At 33.6% G+C, this 22955-nt stretch overlaps 2 protein-coding genes across 3 annotated transcripts; one reads left to right on the forward strand and one right to left on the reverse strand.

Annotated features, from left to right (window-relative positions):
* Window positions 1-15580: 15580 nt before the first annotated feature.
* LOC114183384 (UDP-Glycosyltransferase superfamily protein) lies at window positions 15581-19129 on the reverse strand. Its single transcript, XM_028070391.2, has 8 exons — window positions 18848-19129; window positions 18546-18662; window positions 18099-18292; window positions 17911-18016; window positions 17655-17802; window positions 17412-17548; window positions 16145-16311; window positions 15581-16060 (listed from the first exon to the last, which is right to left on the reverse strand). Exons 1-8 carry the CDS (start codon window positions 18906-18908, stop codon window positions 15767-15769), a joined length of 1224 nt encoding a protein of 407 aa, XP_027926192.1. The 5' UTR covers window positions 18909-19129; the 3' UTR covers window positions 15581-15766.
* A 435-nt stretch (window positions 19130-19564) lies between these two features.
* Window positions 19565-21488, forward strand: LOC114183993 (uncharacterized). Of its 2 annotated transcripts, none has more exons than XM_028071218.2 (3): window positions 19565-19762; window positions 19837-19981; window positions 21211-21488. In XM_028071218.2, exons 1-2 carry the CDS (start codon window positions 19690-19692, stop codon window positions 19977-19979), a joined length of 216 nt encoding a protein of 71 aa, XP_027927019.1. In that variant the 5' UTR covers window positions 19565-19689; the 3' UTR covers window positions 19980-19981; window positions 21211-21488. The 2 variants fall into 2 exon arrangements, with proteins under 2 accessions (XP_027927019.1, XP_027927018.1); XM_028071217.2 differs by lacking the exon at window positions 21211-21488 and adding an exon at window positions 20116-20275.
* Window positions 21489-22955: the final 1467 nt, after the last annotated feature.

The following is a 22955-nucleotide window of genomic DNA, read 5'->3' on the forward strand; positions in this document are numbered from 1 at the left end:
AAAAATAGGGGCAAATGATGTACATCTGAAGATTTTTGAAGGGACACACGTAAAGCAGATCGAACCTTTGCATCAAGGAGTGAGAAGAAGCTCGAGGGCCAAAAATAAAATAAAAGGGTTTGTGTATTATTAATGTGTGAATAATATTCCCAAAGTGTATTTTATAAGCCGTATGTAAAAGGGTTTAAAACATGTGTCTTTGTTAACATTTTTTTGAAATTCACAATGTTATGGTTAACTACCTTGAAAGTTTTGTTAGATAAAAATGAAAGCGTAAAATGGAGTGTGTCTTGGTTAATGTATTTATAATTTGTAGAGTTGAAGGAACAATTGTAAAGATATAGTGTCAAGTTGAAAATGATGATGAGTAAATAAAATCTGTTTTAATATGGTTGGTTTGTTCATGGAAAACAAAATTGCGAGTCATATGAATAATACTTTTATTGTCACAATGTAGAAATATAAGATCTTTCAAATAGACACCTATATTTGTAATTAATTAATGTGCCAAATAATCTTATAGGCAGTTAAAGTCATGATGTGATGCTTTTATGGATGATCGAGATGTAATCTTGTTTCTTACTCTTCCATTATATAAGTGAATCATTAAGAAAAATAGACCATGATTTTCGATTATTAGGATCACCAATTCAATTCATATAACAATAGGCATGCAAGTTTAAAGACGCCATAAAAGTAAGTAAGAGAGACTGAAATTGAATGCCTGATACTTAAGAATACGAAGAACAACAACCTAATGAACTGTTGTTAGAGCTTAAACAAACAAACAAACTAATAACATGTGCAATATCTGGATGAGTCATAGTAAGATAAACCAAAACTCCCAACAATAGTTCAATATAATGTAGAATCAATAAAAGGAACACCATCCAATGGGTATATCATGCACTTATCTCAAGTGGAGTATCAACAATCTTGTTGTCAATAAGTCGAGCATGTTCAAATAGGTCAACAAAAGATAACCTTTGGAAGAAGAAACAACCTCAATACCCCAAAAGTAATGCAGTACACTCAAATCTTTTAGAGTGAAACAATGAGATAATGCAATTTTTAAAGATGCAATTCCATAAATATCATCAGCAGTAATAATCATATCATCAACATATAAGGATATCAAAATACGTCCCACATTGGTTTTTCTGACAAATATAGCAAAATCATGATGACTAGCAAAAAAACCAAAAGAAACAATTATTGCAGAAAACTTCTGAAACCAAACATAAGGTGCTTGTTTAAGACCATAAAGGGCCTTTTGAAGTTTGCAAACTTCACTAGATTTGTTAGAAAGACCTAGTGGTGGAGTCATGTAGATCCCCAATACATTCTTTACATCCATTTTATAAATCTTCCATTGAAAAATAACAATCAAAGTACAAACAATACTTATCTTTGCCACATGAGCAAAGGTTTCCTCATAATCCATGCTATACTCTTAGGTAAATTCTTTAGCATCAAGTCTAGCTTTATACCTTTCAACTGAGCCATATGATTTTGTCTTGATTTTGTATACCTAATGGGATCCAATAGGACGTTTTCCTTGTGGCAATGGAACTAGATCCCATGTAAGAGTCTGATGTGGATTACAAACAACCTCTTTATAAGATGAAGATGATGAATAAAGGCAATAAAAGAAACAAATGAACCAAAATAAGAAGAATAAAAATCTGGTAGTTGAGTAGACTTACGATTATGGTTGGGTCGAATAGGTGGCAAAGGAACTGTAACCTCAGGAGATGATTAAGTAGACATAATAGAGGGATCAATAGGTACAACCTTTTAATGCGTTGCCAATAATTGATTCTAAAACAGGTTCTGAGTTGTACGGAAACAAGTGTAGTGTCATCAATTTAGAAAGGATAAAGTTTAATGACATCAAATGTAGTCAAATAATGTGAGTTTTGGAATAGAAAAGAATGAAATATGTTTCAAAAACACATGACGTGAGACATACAATTTTTTACTAACTAGATCAAAGCAGCGATATCCATTTTAACCAAAATCATATCCCAAAAAGACACACAATGCAAACTTAGATAATAATTTAGTGCGTCCAACATGTGGTTTTGGAACAAAACATGTACACCCAAATACACATAAATTAGAGTAGTCAAGTGCATGACCATACAATTTTTCAAAAGGAGACAAGCAAGAATAATATGAAGTCGGGATCCAATTCACACCATAAGTTGTTGTAAGTATAGCTTCCCCCAATAGACCCTTGGAACATTAATAGATAACAAGAATGATCTTGCAGTCTTAAAAAGATGACGATGTTTTCTTTCAGTAACACCATTTTGTTGAGAAGTATTGGTGCAAGAGGTCTGATGTATAGTTCTATTGGAGGAAAGTAAAGTGGTAAAATCATTAGAAGTGTATTCATTCCCCAAGACACAATGAAAGGTTTTTATGGTAGGAAAGTGTTAGGTCTTTAAAAGAACATTAAATTTTTTGAAAAGCATGAGATAATCAGACTGACGTTTTATATGATAGATCTAAGTGAAGCGAGTAAAACCATCAATAAAAGAGACATAATATCTAGAATCTCCTTTGGTGGATATAAGTGAAGGTCCACACACATCAGAATGCACAAGATCAAAAAGGAGTAACAAAAGAGGAAATAGTTTTATTAAAAGGTAAAGTAGAAAATTTTGCCAATTTACAACAATTACAATAAAAAATATCATGACTGTCTAAAGTAACAAATACTTTAGTAGACGCTAAAAACTTCAAACGAGATGCATAAACATGACCCAAACAAGAATGCCACAAATAAAAAGCTAAAGAAGAAGAAGACAAACGAAACAAAGATAAATCTACACTAGAGGTTGCAACTATTGACTCCTTGAATTAATTCAAGACAAAGATTCCATCTTGCCTACTACCTATCTCAATCACCTTCTGAGATGTGCGGTCCTGTATCAAACAATCAAATGGAGAGAAATACACATTATATCCAGAATCTTAGATTTTTTTCAACAAAAACAAGATTCATAGCAAGACCAAGTATGTATTGAACATTAGACAGAGATAAAGATGGTATGACAATGGTACCAATACTAGATAATGGAACTGAATCACCATTAGCAGTTGCAATTGGCATCGATGAGTTAGGTGATAATGAAACAAAAGAAGGCAAATGATGTGACGTATGATTAGTGACACATAAATTAGTGATTCATTTGTCAAGAGATATATTTGGTGATTATGTACCTTAAGATTGCAAGGCTATGTTGGCTTGCGATTGGGAAGCAATGAATTTTTGGAATTCATCGAGCATAGATTGATGCAAAGATGGTGCAACATTATCATCATTTGACTGAGCCGGGTGAAACTACGATTGTAAGCGAAATTGTTGTTGTTGTTGTTGTTGAGGAAGACAATATTTTTTAGGAGGGCAAGACTTTTGTTGTTGTGTATGATACTATTGTGGAAATTGTTGTTGAGGTCTAGCTTTGTTTAACATCAAAGGACACTGAGGTTTCCAATGATTCTTCTATTTGTAGTAAGAGCACTTATCAAAAGTAACTTTACCAGCATGTTGTTTTTGTTGAGTTCCAATAGAACACCTGCTTAAACAAAAATAGATGGAGCAAAAGAAGGATGGGTCTTATAATTATTATGAGTCTAAAGTCTAATTTCATCTACTAATAATTCATTAACAACATCATCAACAAAAGGTAAATGGCTACGATGCAAAATTGAACTACACAAACTTTCAAAATCACTACGCAAGGTCATTAGAAATTGAACCAAATGTTGTGATTCCCTACAAGTAATATGTAGTACAAAATCACTCAATTTTTGTAGACTTAGTCAAGGCAAGTTGATCCCATAAGGTTGTCATGGCAGAATAAAAGTCCTGAATGCTCATGCCATTTTGCTTAAGTGCACAAATATCTGTCTCAAGTTGATATTGTTTGAAAAATTAGACTATGCATACAATCAAGATAAATAATCTAATACCTCCTTTATAGGATCATATTTTTCAATTGATCACCAATCGAGTGTCTGAAAGAATTATTGACCCAAGTAATAATGTTAGAGTTATCAATTTCCCATACATCTAAAGTAGTAGTATAATTATTGACTTTGGTGTCACTTCGATTTTACCTAAACACCTGAAACATATTCCTACATGGACTTTCCACGAAGAAATCTTTTCATAACGTAAGCCACTAGGAATAATTTTTACCATCTAATTGCACACTAATAAACTCAAGAGAATCATGTTTATGAGTCGTCATAACAAATAACATATCAAATACAAAACAGAAATGTGAACCACACAACGGAAGCAACAAACAAAACATAATATAAACCTAATATTAGAGGATTGTAAGTACCATAAAATAGCATTAAGAACATGGTACAAAACCTCTAACAATGCCTTAAAGTAGAAAATGAAATTGCAATAAAGAGAAACGAAATTTGCAGAGAACTAACAAAACTTAGTGAAATGCTTGAAAATTTGTGAAAGAGGAGCTACAAATATCCAAAAATGGCATAAAGAACATGGTGCAGAACCTCCAAAAACGTCTCAAAGCAAAAAGGAAATTTCGATTGGGTGAAATGAAATCAGTAGAAAACTAACGAAACCTAGTGAAACGCCTGAAAATTTGTGAAAGAGGAGCTACTACTAGAATCACAAAGAACATATGAAGAAGGAGATTATGTATTATTGATTGTCTTGAAAATGTTACAAGAGGTGTGTTATATAATACACACAAGGCTAACCTTAGAAGCCACAAGTAAATGAACCTAAAAGATAAGCCTATGCTAACAAGAAAATGTATAGTTGATAAAGAGGTTGACATGGTCTACTTAACTAAAGAAAAGTTAACAAATATTGATACCCCTTTTTGGTTAAAATAGAAAGGAAACAATACTTGATGCTACCATAATTAAGTTAGATACTGGTACGAATCAATACACGTATTGTAGTCCATAGAAAACAAGACCACATTTGTTCAATACATATAGAAAGATCCTTGATGTGAGGATTCACAGTGGGAAGTTGTTCCTTCCAAATGACTGGTAATTTAATAAGATTATATATATTCTGGATGTTTATGTATTATTGCTTCTCTTTCTTTTAGTTTATAAGTAATGATAAAACATATAAGTAACCTTTTTTTATCCAACTCCACTAAATAAAATAATATTTACTTATATATATATATATTGAATTATAATATAATAATGTTTTGTTTATTTTTTTATTCTATTTTCTCTATGTTGTGTTTATTGACTTTAAAATACACTAATGAATTACTATGATAGACTTCAAACCATGTCAAATAGTAACATTTTAAACATCAATCAAACAGAAAAACAAAAGATAAACCTTTAACTAAATTTAGAAAGTTTTAACATACTTTAAACTGTCACATTTGACATTATATCTTTTTGACACGTGGCATTGTGCGCACGTTATACACACCTTAAAATTTGACATTTGGCAACAAATGGTTATCACACGTGTTATGGAAAAGATTTTTGAAATAAAAAGTAATAGCCAAAGAAATGTGAGCTGCTTTTATTAAAGGTCTACATATACACCTTTTTATTCTCATGGCATAACACAAATGCTTTCCTTTACTTCAGTATATATCTCTGTATGTAACACATGATAATGTAGGCTTCTGCATGTTTTCCATTTTGAAGAAATTACTCTAAAGTCTGCATTGCGCTCTTTTTATTGTTTATGGTTGGCGTGCTTGCTTTTTGTCATTTTTACAGCAAAATTGTTGACCAAGAATGATAAATCGTGTAGATTTTGAAAAGAAAATTCAAATTTAAAATCAATGGATTAGTGTATTCTTAGTGCCAAGAATATCATTCAAAGATCTCTATATATTCATATTTACCCATCATCCATTCAATATATAAAGTCTTGCATTCGCTATCTTAATTCATTGTTCATTGTGCCTATTTTGCATAAACAATCTCACTCATAGATGGGTTGGTTACTATAATTGGTAAACATTTAATGACTTTTTTAACATTTTTAAAATGAGAAACTTAATTTTCAAAATGCAATTCAGTGATTCAAGAGCCATACCCCTTCATCGTCAAACCCTCTTTCTTTGTGGTGATTTTGGAACTAGGGTTTTAAAATTTCAAATTTGATAAGGTTTTTGTTTATACCTGCATCATACGATGAATAAAACAAAATGCACACTCTCTTTTGCAAACTTAGAGCATTCGCCCCACCTTCTCTAAAGTCAGACATTTTTCTTAGATCGCTTTAGAGGTTTTTATTATTGTTCTCATTTATTCTCTTATCAAATATCAATCAAACTACTCATTTCTTTCATTCACGTCTTTCGATAGATTACTATTTGAGAGGCTCATAATTCCACACTCGATGAGGAAATTTCAGCAAATCATAAAATATTCTATTCTATTCTATTCTCTCTTTCCTTTTTATTTTATTTTTTGAATTTTTTTTATACTGCATATGCTTTTATGAGTCTTTGTTAATATAATGAAGGAAAAATAATTTTCTTATCTTATTTCACATCCGCATATTACTTCCTTTATGCAATGACATATATCTTCATCTCAAATAAGTGTGTTAACCTTTCTTCTTACCTTCTCTTTTCTCTTAGCAAGAATATGATATCCTTTATCATGCTCGCTTTGCCATTGACAACGATACTTTTTTTTTTGCTTTCCATTGCTATGTTATTGTCTATTTATCCTGACACTTGAAAAACATATGACCTAGATATACAATGTGGCAGTGGTATGATGGGTTGGTGGGTTAAACGGGTTTGCTCGCTGGCTCACTTAATTAAAAAAAATACAATTTTTCTCTATAATCCAAAAAAACTATATTATAGTTCAAATTAATTGAAATCTAAATAAACTTCATTACATCCAAAATAATGTTCAACTTTAAATACAAACAAAGATCACAAAAATACAAATTACTATCTAACATTAAATCATTCTTGTCACCTATCCAACTATAATATTAGAGTCTTGAATTGATAAATCTACTTCATTTTCATCTCTTGAAGCATCTTCTTTATCCCCATCTACAAGAAAAAAAATGTTAGCTAATAATATTCATAGTCTAAGTAATAAATAATTAAATTAATTTCAAAATACAGACAATAATGTTACCTGTTAGTTCAAAACCATGCAACCAATTTTGAGTTAAAATGAGTGTCTCATTCTCTGGAAGAATGGAAGAACAATATTTGGTTATCATTTTTCCAACATCATTGTCTTTTAATTTCTTTAGGACCACACACTTTGATAAATGATGCAACATTGTTAAGGTCCCTATTTTTGTACCACCAGTAACATACTTTACACCACATGACTTGCATTTGGCCCTTTCTTTACCATTTTTTACACAATTTTTTGTAAAATGGTCCCAAACCTTAGAAGTAGTTCCCCTAGGTCTCTTACTTTCTCTATCAAAATCCTTACCCTTATTTTCAATCTCTTCTATAGATGGTGGCAAAGAGTCATGCAAATTATCATTAATACATTGATCATCTACTGTTTCAGAATTCATTTTGTTCTGTAATCACCACAAACATAAACTATTTTAATAAATAACCACATGTTGAGAAAAATCAAGCAGGTCACAATGCACACAAAATAGAATTAACAATACCATAAAAAAATGTAGCAACACATGAGTCGAACAAAGCAAAAGCAATTCATAAATACTCAGTAATGGAAACAAATCGGGTTGTGAACGAGCAGTCTTGGAGGAGCAACAATGTCAAATTAGTGAAGTCAGCGAAGCAGGTAAGGACCCTGTTGAAAAGAAAGCAAGTGACGAACCACGGTCACGATCGAAGGAGGAATAAACTATGAAGCCTAGGAGCAAATATGAAGAAGACGAGAGGAACAAATGCGACTGTTTGTTCGAACCAGGCAGCAAGAATTAGAGAGAAGTGCATTTATTTTAGGGTTTTAGGTTTTCAATAATTTAATTTAATATTATTTAGAATTCACTGGAGGGTTAGTGAGCCAACTCTGCTCACCACGAGTTGAACCCGGGTGAGCTGTGTTCTTAGTGAGTCAGGTTCAATTTTGACCCGTACCAAAATTTTTCATTTTTTTTCAACCCAACCCGGCCAGAATCCATGGTGCCCAACCATCCAATGATTTCTTGCAGCTCCTGATCATTACCCTATTCTCCCCGAATCTCGTCTAGAAACTCATTGGTGATTCTTAACATACTACAACCTATGCAACCTGCACCCATATTTAGTCTCAAATTCATATCCCGTAATTTCTTTATTAGTTCCAGCTCCTTCATCATCATAGCAGACATGTGCACTCTTTTTCTGCTCAGAGCGTCTGCGACAACATTAACTTTACCTGGATGGTACAACAATTCAAAGTCGTAGTCTTTGAGGTATTTCATCCACCTCCTTTGTCGCATGTTAAGCTCTTTCTGATCAAATAAGTACTTCAAACTCTTATGATCACCGAAGACTTGGAACTGAGAGCCATATAGGTAATGCCTCCAAGTCTTGAGAGCAAATACCACTACAACTAACTCCAAGTCATGCGTTGGATAATTCTTCTAATGTACCTTCAACTATCTCGACGCATAGGCCATTGGCCTTTTGTCCTACATCAACACACAACCCAAACCCTGGTATGAAGCGTCACAATATACCTCAAATGTCTTGGTTGTGTCTGGAATTTCTAATATAGGTGCAGTTGTCAACCTTTTCTTCATATCCTCGAAACAGGATTCGTACTCATCTATCCAAGAGAAAGGCTTATCCTTTCTAGTGAATTGTGTCAGTGGCTGCACCATATTGGAGAATCCTTCCACAAACTGTCGATAATAGCTAGCTAAACCCAGGAAACTCCTCACCTCGGTAACTGTTTGTGGCCTCTCCCACTTCACCACCGTCTCAATCTTCGCCGGGTCCACTACGATTCCTTGGGCTGAGATTACATGACCCAAGAATTTCACCTCCTCTAACCATAACTCACATTTCCACAGCTTCCCATACAATTGATGCTCTCTAAGGACAGTTAACACCACCCTCAAGTGATCTGCGTGTTCTTCCTTATTTGTGGAGTAAATAAGAATATCATCGATAAACACCACGACGAACTAGTTCAGATAAGGCCTGAAGATCCTGCTCATGTAGTCTATGAAGATTGTAGGAACATTTGTCACCACGAACGACATCACCACATACTAGTAGTGTCCATAGCGTGATCTGAAAGTTGTCTTCTGCACATCCTCTGGCTTGACTAAGATCTGATGATATCCAGACCTCAAGTCAATCTTAGAGAACACCACTGCTCCCCTTAGTTGATCTAACAAGTCGATGATCCTCGGCAGTGGATACTTATTCTTGATAGTCAACTTGTTTAACTGACAGTAATCAACACACAGTTTGGAGCTGCCATCCTTCTTCTTCTCCAATAACACAGGTGCTCCCCACGGTGATGCACTCGACCGGATAAACTTCTTCTCAAGCAGATCCTCAATCTGCTTTTTTAGCTCAGCTAACTCTGTCGATGCCATCCAGTACGATGCCATCGATACTAGGCCACCTCCAGGGACGAGATCAATAGTGAAATCAACATCCCTACTTGGCGGCAATTCCAGAATTTCATCTGGGAACACATTTGCATATTCATCAACCACTGGAATTATGCTAATTTGTTCAACCATGCTCTTCTTTTCTGCTTGAGCCACTATCATAAAACAAGTAGCTCCAGCTTCTATCTCCTTCATCGCCTGGTTAGACGATATCACCTTCAGTCCTTCTGTATTTGGAAACACTACTCTGTGCCATTCACAATCGATAACAATATGGTTGTTGGACAACCAGTACATCCCTAGAAACACGTCTAGACCCTCTATCGACAAGCAAATGAGATTCACCTTGAACCTGCGACCTGCCACTTCCATAGGACATCCAACACAAACTAAGTTAGTGGATACCTGCCCAGATGTTGGCGCTGCGACTATCATCACGCACCCCAACTCGCGTCGCCTGGCGGGTGTTCATCACCACCAAGCCATTCAAGAAAAACCAAGCAAACTGGGTTGTAGCACATGTGTCGCCTGGCGGCTTGGTTCCTGCTGCCAGGTGGTTCCTTTCGGGAATCCAGTTTTCAACATAGGGGGATGAGTTGCCTGGCGGTAGTTCTTCACCCACCAGGCGATTTCTGGAAAAATTCCAGAAAACCAAAAAATTAATGTGCACAGAAAAGGAATCATGCATAAAAATGCTATACATCATGCAATTTAATCTAAAGCATACAATTAACGAAGTCCAGCTCCCCTAACCTGGATTCCTTTGCTTAGAATTAGAAATTTTGAGAGTTCCTCCTTGATCACCAATGGCCTCCCTTTGGCTTTCTCCCAATTCAATTTCTTTGCTTCACTCAATCCTCACGTTTTTCCTCTGAACTCTCACTCCTCACAATACTCAATAATGGCAGACTCAAAACTCTCTTTGTTCCTTAATTGGTCACTTAATTATGTGTTAATGAAGGTTAATGACCCTAAAACGAAAATGGCATTAAAATGAGTGTAATTGTCATTCAAGGTCCATTATTGGTTGTTTTTCTAGCCTCTTTGGCTGCCTTCACGTGGCTGTTAGGGTTCCCAGCCCTTCTCATCCTTGCCAAAAATAAGTTTAGCAAAACGAAAGCTTAATTTAGATCTACCAAGGTTTGAACCCATAACCATGCCAATGTCAAATCAATGCATAACCATTCAACCAATTCATGTTTCGTGATAATTCTTACTCATTTATGAATATAATATCACGCACCACAACCAACATATTATTTAAAACAAGGGTTAAATATGTTTTTGGTCCTTCAAGTTTTAGTGAATTTTGGAATTAGTCCCTCTTCGAAACTTTATACCAATTTAGTCCTTCATCTTTAGAAATGCGTGGATTTAGTTCTTCTTACCAATTTTTGTTAAGTTTATTTGACATTTTAAATACATTTTATGATAATATTTGAGTTATCATTGAAGCAAAAATGTGTCAAACGGTATAAACAATTCAAATACTATAATGAAATGCGTTTGAAACGTCAGATCAACTTAACAAAATTTGGTTAAAAGGACTAAATGCACGCATATTTAAAAATGAAGGACTAAATGGTATAAAATTTTGAAGAGGGACTAATTCCAAATTTCACTGAAATTTGAGATACCAAAAACATATTTAACCCTTTAAAACAAATACGCAATTAAAATAACAAACAAGTGGCATACATATGGCATACATAGGACTTGTATCCAAGTTTTCTCACAATAGTCAAGTACTCTCAACCATTTGAGCTAGTACTATTCCATGTCATAGAAATCAACATTTAATGCCATAAAGACTTCCACTACCCAAATTTATTAATTAATTAATTAATTAATTAAATTTCGCGGGTCTTACATTTTGTAAGCGAAGTACCCCCATCGTGAAGTCGTCAAAGGGCACCTGCATATGTAGTTGGGAAAAATGGCACATGTACATGTAGAAGAATCCTTCCTTGGCCCCCTCTTGGCTGTGACAAACGCACTCAACGACGCTCACTCTTTCCAAAGATATTGTGCTTCGCCGGGTACCCCTCTCGAGGACAAGTACGCAGTTCAACCATGCATTCAGTATGCGAGACCATCTGAAAAGAGAATAATGGGTTCGAACGTCAGCAACTACCCATTCATATCTGACTTTTGCCGGCAAGTTGCTCTCGGCTATCTCCTTCGCCGGATCCTCTCTAGTTTCGACAGTAACCTCCATTGGAATCCCCTCCTCATCGGCAAGTTGGCCACTACCCTCATCCCTTGACCTTCTACTCCCACTATTCGAATCAGATGAAGACATACTATCGTTATCACTAGACATACCTTTTTTTATTATTTTAAAGATGGCGACAAAAATAAGGAATATATCGAACAAGTAACAAAGGCCAGTGAGGCACTTTTCTCAGATCTGAGCAAATGAAGCAGAATAAACAAATCTTATTCTCAACCGCTATTTATAAGAACATCTATGCATCAATCAATTTTTTCTCGCCTAAACGTTATGAATGCGAAACATCACAAATAAAAGTTAACTGCGAAAACCCTTCTGATGAGACCCCTGACAACTAGCGTCTCTTCAACTACTCCCATCACTTTTCACAGAGTCTTAACGACGTTTCCACTTCTCAAGACTGGGGGACTACTATACCCCAAGGAATACCAAGAAAGGAACATTTTTTTCTTGCAAGAACCACTAGAACAAACACAACAACCTTTGACGTTACCTATCCCGCCAAATGCTGGGGGAATGATGTATAGTACCTAGGCTGCCAATACAGATATGGTTAACTACCCAGTTCAAGCTTGCAACATATAACCTTCCAAAGGTTGGGGGACTGATGTACTATACCTAGGCGGTCAGAATTGATATGGCTAACTACCCGGTCTGAACTACCTACAACTAGTCCTATCATAAAAAGAATAGACAATTAGTTAACTGAACAAGATAATAACACACTAGAGATGTCAAAATGGGTTTCAACTCGTGAGCTAACCTGACTCACAACAGGTTTGAGTCAGGTTGGGTTAAGAAAAATTCAATTTTTTTAAAAGTGGGTTGAATTTAACCCGACTCACTTAACCCACGGGTTAAACAAATTTGAGTCGGGTTGATAGTGGGTTGACTCACTTAACCCACTAACATTTTTTTACACTTTTAATTTTTTTTTAATAATTATTTACTACCTTTAATTATATAGGTTCACAATTTCATATTGTTAAATGCTAGAATGTTGCTCAATAGTATTTGAATAGTTTGAATGTTTAATTAATTTTTTTGTCAAGTTATATACGTCGATGCTTTAATCTTTAACTATAATTTTTATAGTAAATTACTCAATCAACTGTCTTATAATTTTTTTTCTAAATTATCATGACAAAAAATATGTAATATTAGTCATGTTTTCTTGGACTATATAGACACTTTCTTGGAAATAATTCATCATATGTTGGTGGTGAGCATGATGAAGACATTGGTTATTGATTTTACTGTGATTGTCATCTCATGGATTGCTTAAATAATTATTTAAATATATGAATACTTAAAAATAACTACATAAATAATTTTTTATGTGAATTGGTGAACCAACCCACTTAACCCACCAACCCGTAGTGGGTTGAACAGGGTTGTAAAATTTTTGGTTCACAATAAAATGAATCGGGTTGGGTTCACTCATTTTCAACCCGGCTCATGGTGAGCCAACCCGTGTGAGCCGGATTAGCTCACTTTGACATGTCTACAACAAACATAACGGCTAAGGTCGCCTACTCAAAAGAATAATGCATAAGTAAAAGTCGTCAACCCCAAACTTAGGAAATTACAGTGGAACTTCTAGTGTCAGATCACAAGCATGGGACTTGGGCTTGGCCCAGGTTCAGTCAAAGCCTGAACATTGGTCCAACGCAATAAGGAGGGGCCCAACCTATAAAGGAGGTAAAACATAGTTAATATCTCTATAAGTACATGTGGACCCCAACAAATTAAAGGTACGCTTTCATTAACTCACTAATATGTGATTTGACCTTTGAGAGCCTTTGCTGACTTGATCGTCAGAGTTTTTTCCGCAGATAACCCCCTAAGGGTCCAATCCGTCAACATTAGAAGAAGATGCATCCAAACCGAGGAGTAACCATGAAAAGTCAATGATTGGGTTAAGATATGATTTGTGTGTCCTGATGTTCTATTATTGTTTATGTAGGAATATATATATATATATATATATATATATATATATATATATATATATATATATATATATATATATATATATATATATATATATATATATATATATATATATATATATATATATAACTGTAATTCTCATTGAATCTTAGAAACTTAACTTCAATTAATAACTAGACATGACATGAAAATTAAATTCTTCGAAAAAGCTATAACAAAAAATCAACAACATAGGAATCTAAGTAATAAGACAATTCTAAACAGTTTTTATGAGAGACTCTTTTGTTTAAAATGATATAAAATGCGAGTTTTACAATGGTATATGCGTTAAATAATTTGTATCTAATTTTAGTTCAGTAAAAGAATTTTTAAAATACTTCAAATAACTCATTATTATTTGAATTTTGATTATAATATATAAGTAAATGTAATTAATTAAATTTTGACTATCTTTTTAAAAATAAAGTTTTTACTAAAACGTTAATTAATAATATTCTTAATTTTAAAATAACATAGCATTTAAATAAATATGTAATGATAAAACTTAATAATATTGACAAAACAACTATCATATTGTTTATGTCTAACACGTTCACAATAACTTTTGTTTTTTAAATATTTTAATAACACAAGGTCATAAAATAATAATATATAGTTGTTTATTTTTGACGTAATTATTGATTTAGTCCTTTAATTTGTTATTTTAGTTTGTTTTGTCCTCTTATTATTCTTTTGTTCAATTTAGTCCAAATTTTCAAAAATGTTCGATTCTGTCTCTTTATTATTTTTTATTCAATTTAGTTGTTATTTTAAACGATTCAATTTTGTTTTTTTCAATTTGATACCAAATTATTAATTATAACTTTTATATATATATATATATATATATATTAAAATAATTTTTCATAATTTATATATCAAATCATACCACCTAAATACTCAAATTATTTAATTTTTACGCCTCACCTAAATATTCAATTTTTTTACATTTAGGTGAAGTGTTTTGATGTATAACTAATGAAAATTTATTTTAACATGTTTATATAAGTTGTAATTAAACTTAATTACTAATGTGGTATCAAATTGAAGAGGACAAAATTGGATTGTTTAAAAAAATGATGACTAAATTGAATAAAGAAATAATAAGGGAACTAAACTGAACCTTTTAAAAAAAATGGAAGAACTAAATTGAATAAAAAAAAAATAAGGAGACCAAAATAAACTAAAACAACAAATTGAAGGACTAAATCAATAATTAAGTATTTCTTTTTTATGGGTCATCTAGTGAAATATTGTGTAATACAATCGTTTGGAAAGATATCATCTGATAGACTCATTTAGTGAAATGTTGTATAATACACCCATCTAGAGAAAGGTCATATTGTGCATTCTTTTGGTGGAAGATCATATTGTATATATGTTATTGTCTTATGCATTAAACATGTAGGTCATATCTCATGTCTGTTGTGTGACATGTAGCATGATTCATGGAAAGCTTGTTATAATTATTTTGTATAAATAGGTAGTTTGTGTAAAGCATGACGTTAGTTAAGTTGTTAAGTGATGAGAGTTATTATGTTACCAAGAATGATGGAGATAATGTTTTTAACATTAAGTGCTAGCATTATAAAAGGTTTTGTCGAAGAAAGCTAACCACCTTGATGAGTAGTGTGAATATGATGAAAGAATTATTTTGAAAGACATCTAAAAATATCAAAAAATTTAATGATGTATATTAGTACTAATGATATAGTTTAGATTCATAATGTTCATTTCACAATACACCTAACTATGTATGATTCAAGATGTTTATAGAACACGAACTAGATTAGTTAACATGAGTGAAAGAATCTTTTATATTTGCACAAGAAAATTCTCTATAAACTTTGAAGTATCTTTATACTGTCAAAAATATAACAGTGCAAACAAACCGCAGAATATTGAACATGTCATCATCTCTGTGATTCAATTTCTGCAGAAAGTGAACTAATCCAACTAAAATCTGTCCAATGTTAAACTCAATCCTCTTTTCCTCTATGAATGTCAACAAGGTATCTATTTAGATGCTGGCCAAATGACTTTGTAGAGAATGACTGATCAACATGCCTCCTAGCTTCTCTGCCCATTTTCTCTGCCTCCTGAGGATCATTTATGAGTTTAGCCATTGCTGAAGAAAACTCTTGAGGTGTAGGATCACAAAGGAATCCCGTTACACCATTCTTAATTGACTCCACAGGGCCACCACTGTTGCATGCAATAACAGGTTTATAAGCTGCCATTGCCTCCAGAGGGACAATGCCAAAGTGCTCATCCTGCATCAAATATCTTTCTGTAAACCTCACTTAATTCAGTTTTTACCACTTGTAATGAATCATAATTTGCCTGCTTTTATATACCTTTGGTGTGTAAAGAACGCATAGACATTCTGAAAGAAGTGCATTTCTTTCATCAGTAGGGCAAGAAGTGATGAATCTTATTTTACTAGAGACTCCTTTCTTTTCTGCTAAATCTTTAAGCTCTTCTAAGTATTCTACATTCTCCTTCAACCGTTTGTCAAAGCCACCTAGCACAAATTATGACAGCAGGGTTGTTATGACAATTGCATGTGCACAAATGCTTCAAAGTGAAATTGAATGAGTCAAAGTATGGTTTGTTCAAACTAAAGACTCTGCATTTTTACCAAGTAACTACATTTAGAAATAAAGAAGAATGCCATAAGAAGGCCTAATGCGACTTTTTCCAAGTCCAACCAAACTTTACCCTATTTTAGTTTTTAGACTAATGAATTTACATGTACAACACTCATGGTGATAAATTCTGATAACATTCAAAGATCCTAAATAAAAAATCATCAGCTTAACACAAGGAAGATGTTCCTCGATATTGACCCTTTAGTGATGCAGACTAAACTTGCATAACATAGTACTTGGTTCTTTGCTTTGCACTTAATGGTCAATGTTTAATTGCGAATAATACCAAGGGATCACATCTAGACAACTTAGAAAAAGTGTTATACTCATAATATTAGCAGATATTACATGACTTTGAACAATATTTGCTCATTGTTTTCTGCTAAAAAATTGTACAGATCCACTTCATTGGCAGTCTCAGATAAATAAATTTGTGCTATAATGACTGACTACATGTTATATCAAATAAAAAAAATAAAAATAAAACTTCTCTATAATATTATATGTTATTCTTATACATTATCCGAGAGAAGTGCCCGTGACTTATAGTGATAACCAACCCAAATAAACATATTATCACATGTCCTAAGTTTCCTAGTCTAAATCAATATGACAATTGTCGTAACTATGCATTCCACCTCTCATCTAATAGCAACCTAGTTAAAGGTTTAATAAATGAACTTTCTGTCACCACATAATGGTTAATAAATACACCTGTTAGAGAAATGGATGTGTCACAATGTCGCACTATACATACAAACTATTGACAAGATTCAGCAGAACAACAAAATCCCTTGAAATAATAGAGAATAAAGAGTTTTGAAGCTTAACTACAAACCAACATAATTTTCATTTAAAATAATATTTTATATCTTGAAAATGAAGACACCACCATACCAAACTCCAGTATGACATTAGTAATGCACATAACATCTATCATCAGAAAAACAGCCGTAAAAACAAACAGGCTCACCAGCTATAGTCAAAGAAGCATTAGTAATATCTTTGTGCTGAACATTTCCTTCGGGTGAGTGAAGCATAGCAAAAGCTGAAATAGCTAACTGTATGTTCTTCTTCCTTTCAAAGCGATTGATGGAAAGAAAATTCAGCCTACAGCAGAAGAAACAATGCAGATTAAGACTATGATTCTATTATATACATAAAGTTTATAAAATTGGATGTAAGAATAATCTACATGCATAATCATGTCATTTACTTATAGGAACTGGGTTCTTTGAACTGATCCACATTGACAGCTGGATATAGAACAGCTGGTCGAATTCCTTTAGCATCTAGAGACTTAAAAGTATTTGCAAAAGTAGAGGCAGTGAAGTTGCTGTTAACAAGTATCAAATCAGCCATTCCTGCAATTCAGCAAAGGCTAATAAGATGCGGGGTTCAGCATGTACACTAGAAAATATGATCAGAGTAGGATAAAATAATAATAATAAAGCATGGATATAAAGTTAAACCAGTCGTTATTTCTTCTACATAGTCAATCGGTTTTCTATACATCCTCCTAATGAAAGTTGAATGTTGAGCCAGTAACAAGTCCGGAAAATGACAGTAGAATACAACCTACCAAAGAAAATAAAACAACTCAGAATTGAAGATGTCAAAACAATTCACATATGATTTATTCTGCCTCCTTCTTGGCTACCTTTATTGACCTTTTGAGTTTGAAGATAGGAATAACTACAGAGACTTGATCTGCCAGTACAACATCAAATGAATGCCACATGAAAAGTACACAGAGAGCAACAAATAGGCACCGAAGGTATGCACACAAGGCATGAAGACGGTAGAACACATGACGAGGAAGAAACGAACCATAAACAGTGACTGGAAAGGTACCTGAAAAATCACAAATCAAAAACCATGTCAATGGCAATGCTATTTCTTTATAAAGAACAGAAATGTGAGACACTAATGGCTTATTTGAACTTTTTCCCTACTACAGTCAAAATTCGATTTTAGTCTTTTTTGCAGATCTGATTTTGCACTTCATGCACTGATACATTAGACATTTCTGCTAATATTAATGTCAAGATAATAGAAGGCACAAATAAGAGTGCAATTAAGCCCACAAAAATACACTGAGACACACCAGCAACAGTTTCTTCAAAGCATCTAGTTTTGTCATGATGTGCAGTAAAAACATGAACTTTATGGCCCTGGGATGCAAGCTCAACAGCAGCATCCACAATCAATCTCTCAGCTCCACCTTCAAAACAATCGCAAGTTAAACTAAGGGGAAATCAACTACGGAGAAGAAAATAGCATGATAACGTTTCATGAAACCAAAATTTTAATTTAGAAAAGTCAAATTAATGGAAATTTTATAAAAGAAAAAAAATATTGGTTTTAATTTGAGTGATTAGAAAACAACCGGGAATAGTGATTATTTACCTATGCCAAGATCCGGGTGAATTATTGCGATGTTCAGTTTTGAGCTTGTTCCCTTTGCCATATTTGAAAGTAAAGATCGAAACTTTAAGATGAAGATAAAAAATCCAGGAATCGTTCGCCGGCGACTGTGGTGGCGTTATGGCTTAATCCGACAGGCCAAGGAATTCTAACTTGTTTCGATTGTTTCGAATTGGGGGTAAACGTCGTCGTTTGGAAACAACTAGCAGAATGTCACCAATACTGAGGTGTCTGTTTAATATTGGTCACTTGGTGAAAGGGTGAAAATAGAATGTGATGTTATAGAATGTTTAGGTTGATAAAATGGAAATAACAAAATAAAATGGGATAAAATGGCATGAAGGAAAGTTAGATTATTTTAATTGTTTAAAATAAATCCACCTAAAAAGATCCAATGCAATGAAATTGCACATTCTCTTTCTCGTTTTATTTATTATTAATTAATTAAATCCAAATTATTTTTTATTTTCACCTAGATAAAGGTTAATTAAAATGTCCTAATAATTGCAAAGATTTTTTATTTATATTTTACGAATCTTTTTACATTTGAAATTATTCCTTATAATAACTGTTTCAAAGTTACATTTGAAATTATTTTTATTGCTATTTAATTATATAAAAAATTGTATAAATAATGTATACATATTTAATGTTCGAAATATCTTATTTACCAGTATATAAAAAATATAAAAATTAAGTTTAGTTTTCAGAAGTGAAGCTTTTCAATTTGAGGCAAGGGTTGAAGCTTGAAGAGCTACGACAGGTGACCCACTGCAAGAGAAGCGGAGAAGTGGGAAGGAAGCGTTCACCGGCGGCGGAGAGACATGACCGGAGAAGAAGTAGGCGGCCCTGCCGGCCCCAAGCTCATGCGTCTCGTCTTCTTCATCGGCGCCGGAGGTAATCCAATTCCCTTTCTCTCTCTCACACCTATTTTCTTCCTTACTTGCATCGGTTTTAACGAATCGTTCCAGTGATCTGCACCACCGCAATCAACAAGTGGCGTGAATACGAGAGGAACACCATCATCCAGCAACAACAGCAGCAGCAACAGCAACTAGTCGTGGAAACGCATAATTCGTCGGAATCTGTTGCTGCTCCCAAGACTCTCAAATAAAGGTTAGGGTTTTATCGTTAAGTGATGGGTAGTTTTAAGACGGCGATTTTGCGTTAAATCAAGTGTATTATGCAGCTGTAGTTTTTCTCCTTAGCTTTGATTATTAATTGTTACCGTTGGGGTTGTGAATGTGAAGTTTTGTTAGGTTAGGCAATGGATGTTTGTCAATGCTTGCGGGGAAACATGGGAATGAATTGTGGTGGGAAGATTAATAAGTTGTAAGGAAATTTTGAATTGGTGGATAAAATGTCCTTTATTTATTATTTCCAAAATAACTGAAGGACTTTTGTTTGTAACTTGATTTAGTCATTCGGAATGAATTGCTAACTATACCTTTGAGTCTGAATATGAACAAACTCTTGAACATCAGTTCAAATTCAGATCTAGTAGATTATGTATGGTTCCTCAAAGGCGTGCCCATAAAGAGTTAAATTTGACAGAATTGTCATTGTTTTTCCGGATAATAAGTAGAGGTATCTGAGTTTCTGAATTTCAGCATACTACTGGACTTTATAGTAAACTCAGATTGAGTGGGTAATAATGGTTCGTCAAAATGTTAATAAACATGCATAAAATACTCTTTAAGTTTATTCTGTAGGTTTAGAACTTAACTGAGCAGCCTTCAGCACGAAGGGCAACTTTAAGTGCCATTTCATGTTTCAAAAGATAGGGATGTTGGGAAGGAAAAAATATGAAGTTCTTGAAAACTTAATATAGAATGTTTGTATACTCCTAATAAACCATTTCTCTTCCTTTTAGTCTTTTTCTATACATGTGTTTTATAGGTATCTGGTGACATATCAACCATAATATAGTCCAAGTCAAGATTCATGTTGGTTAATAATGATCGCTTTGGTTCTTCCGATAAAGTATGCATTCCCTTTGTTTCTTTTCTTTTCTTATGTGAATCACTGGTTCTTTTTATTCTATCTGCTAGATCGTGTCATACATTTAGTAGTGTCAGTCTTTGGACTCTTTGCTCTCCCATGCCCTTAACTTGCTCCGGTTGTTAATTAAACTCCTTCCTGTGAATCTTTTTACTGGCCGCTGGCCAGTGTTTCATTGTTTTCTCGCCCCCAATGCATTTGCTATTTATTCCCGTAGGGTGATTCAAATAAACAATCTTCCCATGTTTGTTCTAAACCCTTTACTACCTAAGTAACTGGGTAAAATTTACAAAACTCGGTTCCTAAGGAACTGATACCCCTGTATTCTATCTATCTTCTTGCAGAATCAGCAGAAGAGACTCATAGGAAATTGATAAATTTGAGTTCAAACTGAAGTTATGATGAAATAAATCACAGCCATATATTGTGTATAAATTTTGGGTTCATTTTCAATTATAATAAACTGTAGCAATTGTCACCACTACGTTTTCTTCCTCGCTGCACCTCTGTCGCCCTTCCTTGTGTATTTGTTGCAACTTTGGAAAAGAAGCACTATGCTTGGGACAACAAACCCCCATGGCTTACTAACATTGGGACAATAATTTATAGTTTCTTGACTCCATGAATTGATTTTTTTTTTTTTCCTTTAAACAATGTTTGAGGTTGATATTTAGTTACAACAAAAACAAATTCAATATTTCAGCCACAATATTATCCAAACCACCTATTATGAAATTGTACATGATCACAAGAATTACTATGGTAATTTAAGAAAACTCGTGAAGTGTTTTTAACCTGTTTTTTTTTTTTTTTTTTTTTTTAATTTCAAATATTTTCTGTTAGAATGGAAGAGAATGCACCAATTGCAACACAAAAGCGCATACCAAAATACAATCTTTAGATTCAAAGCAATATTCTATGGCAATCTCAACCGATTAATGTTGATTGTTGGATAAGTTGTAATGACTTTCGAATAGAAAAATTAACTTTTTTATCCATCAAGTTAACTCTAATTTGTCCTTCTTTTGAATCTTTGAGTAGCTTGCAAAAATAAACAGCAATTGATCAATATTGAATCAAAAATTAAAAAGTCGATTGTAACACCCCATTTAAATAAATACCTTAATTAAATGATATGTCACACAGATAATATAAAGACGAGTATAAACACAACTCCTTACAATATCCAAGGTACAAAAGAGAAGACAAGACACACCACGATGCCGATACAAAGTATAGTAAAGAGATTGACAGTAGTACAAAGTAGAAACTTCGAGACAAGATAATACATGGGTCGTAGTCCTAAAAGAAAAGTTCAAGCAAAAATGAATCTAGCTCAAGCAAGCTATGCAGCGGAGTTACCATTTCCCTGTTGGCCACAAGGATGTTTCGCATCTGTTCACATCTAGAACAAACAAAAGGGTAAGCTAGAATAGAAAATAAAACAAACAAAAGGGTAAGCTAGAATAGAAAATGAGTTATCATACAATCACATACAATTTTATAGTTCAAGATGCATAGACCAACTAATCATGTTATGACTTGCAAACAATATACTAAGACTTAGACATGACTCATCCGAATACATATAATTAGTCGGATTCAACGGATGCTTGCACTTGTGGTGGCTTTTACTGCTCTACCGAGCTGCTCTACCAAGGTAATTATTCCAGTGTCTCATACCCCATACACAAGGTTAGCCCTTAATAGTTTCAGGCTTCCTGCTACTCTCACCACTCGAATCAGTACGCTCTATGTGAGACTAACTAACTCTTTAGAGTGTCAGGATGAAATCCTTACCTTAAATCCTTACTAAATTATATAAATGGGGCACCACCATGAACTCCCACTAACAGAGATCATGAAATTACGTCCCAACCAATTGAGGCACCACCATGAGGTCTCACCTAGAGACTCATGGAATTACGCCCTAACCAATGAGGCACTACCACAAAAGCATCATGAAATTACGTCCTAACCAAACCAACATCAAGCTTCCAACAATCAATATAGAATCATTTATCATGCCAAAACCATGCCACTTTGATAATCAACCATCCCATACAAGTCACATGCCAAGATCGTATTA

Source organism: Vigna unguiculata, chromosome 5, assembly GCF_037176805.1.
Source record: "Vigna unguiculata cultivar grain cowpea cultivar isolate G323 ecotype 2 chromosome 5, ASM3717680v1, whole genome shotgun sequence".
Lineage (NCBI taxonomy): Eukaryota > Viridiplantae > Streptophyta > Magnoliopsida > Fabales > Fabaceae > Vigna > Vigna unguiculata.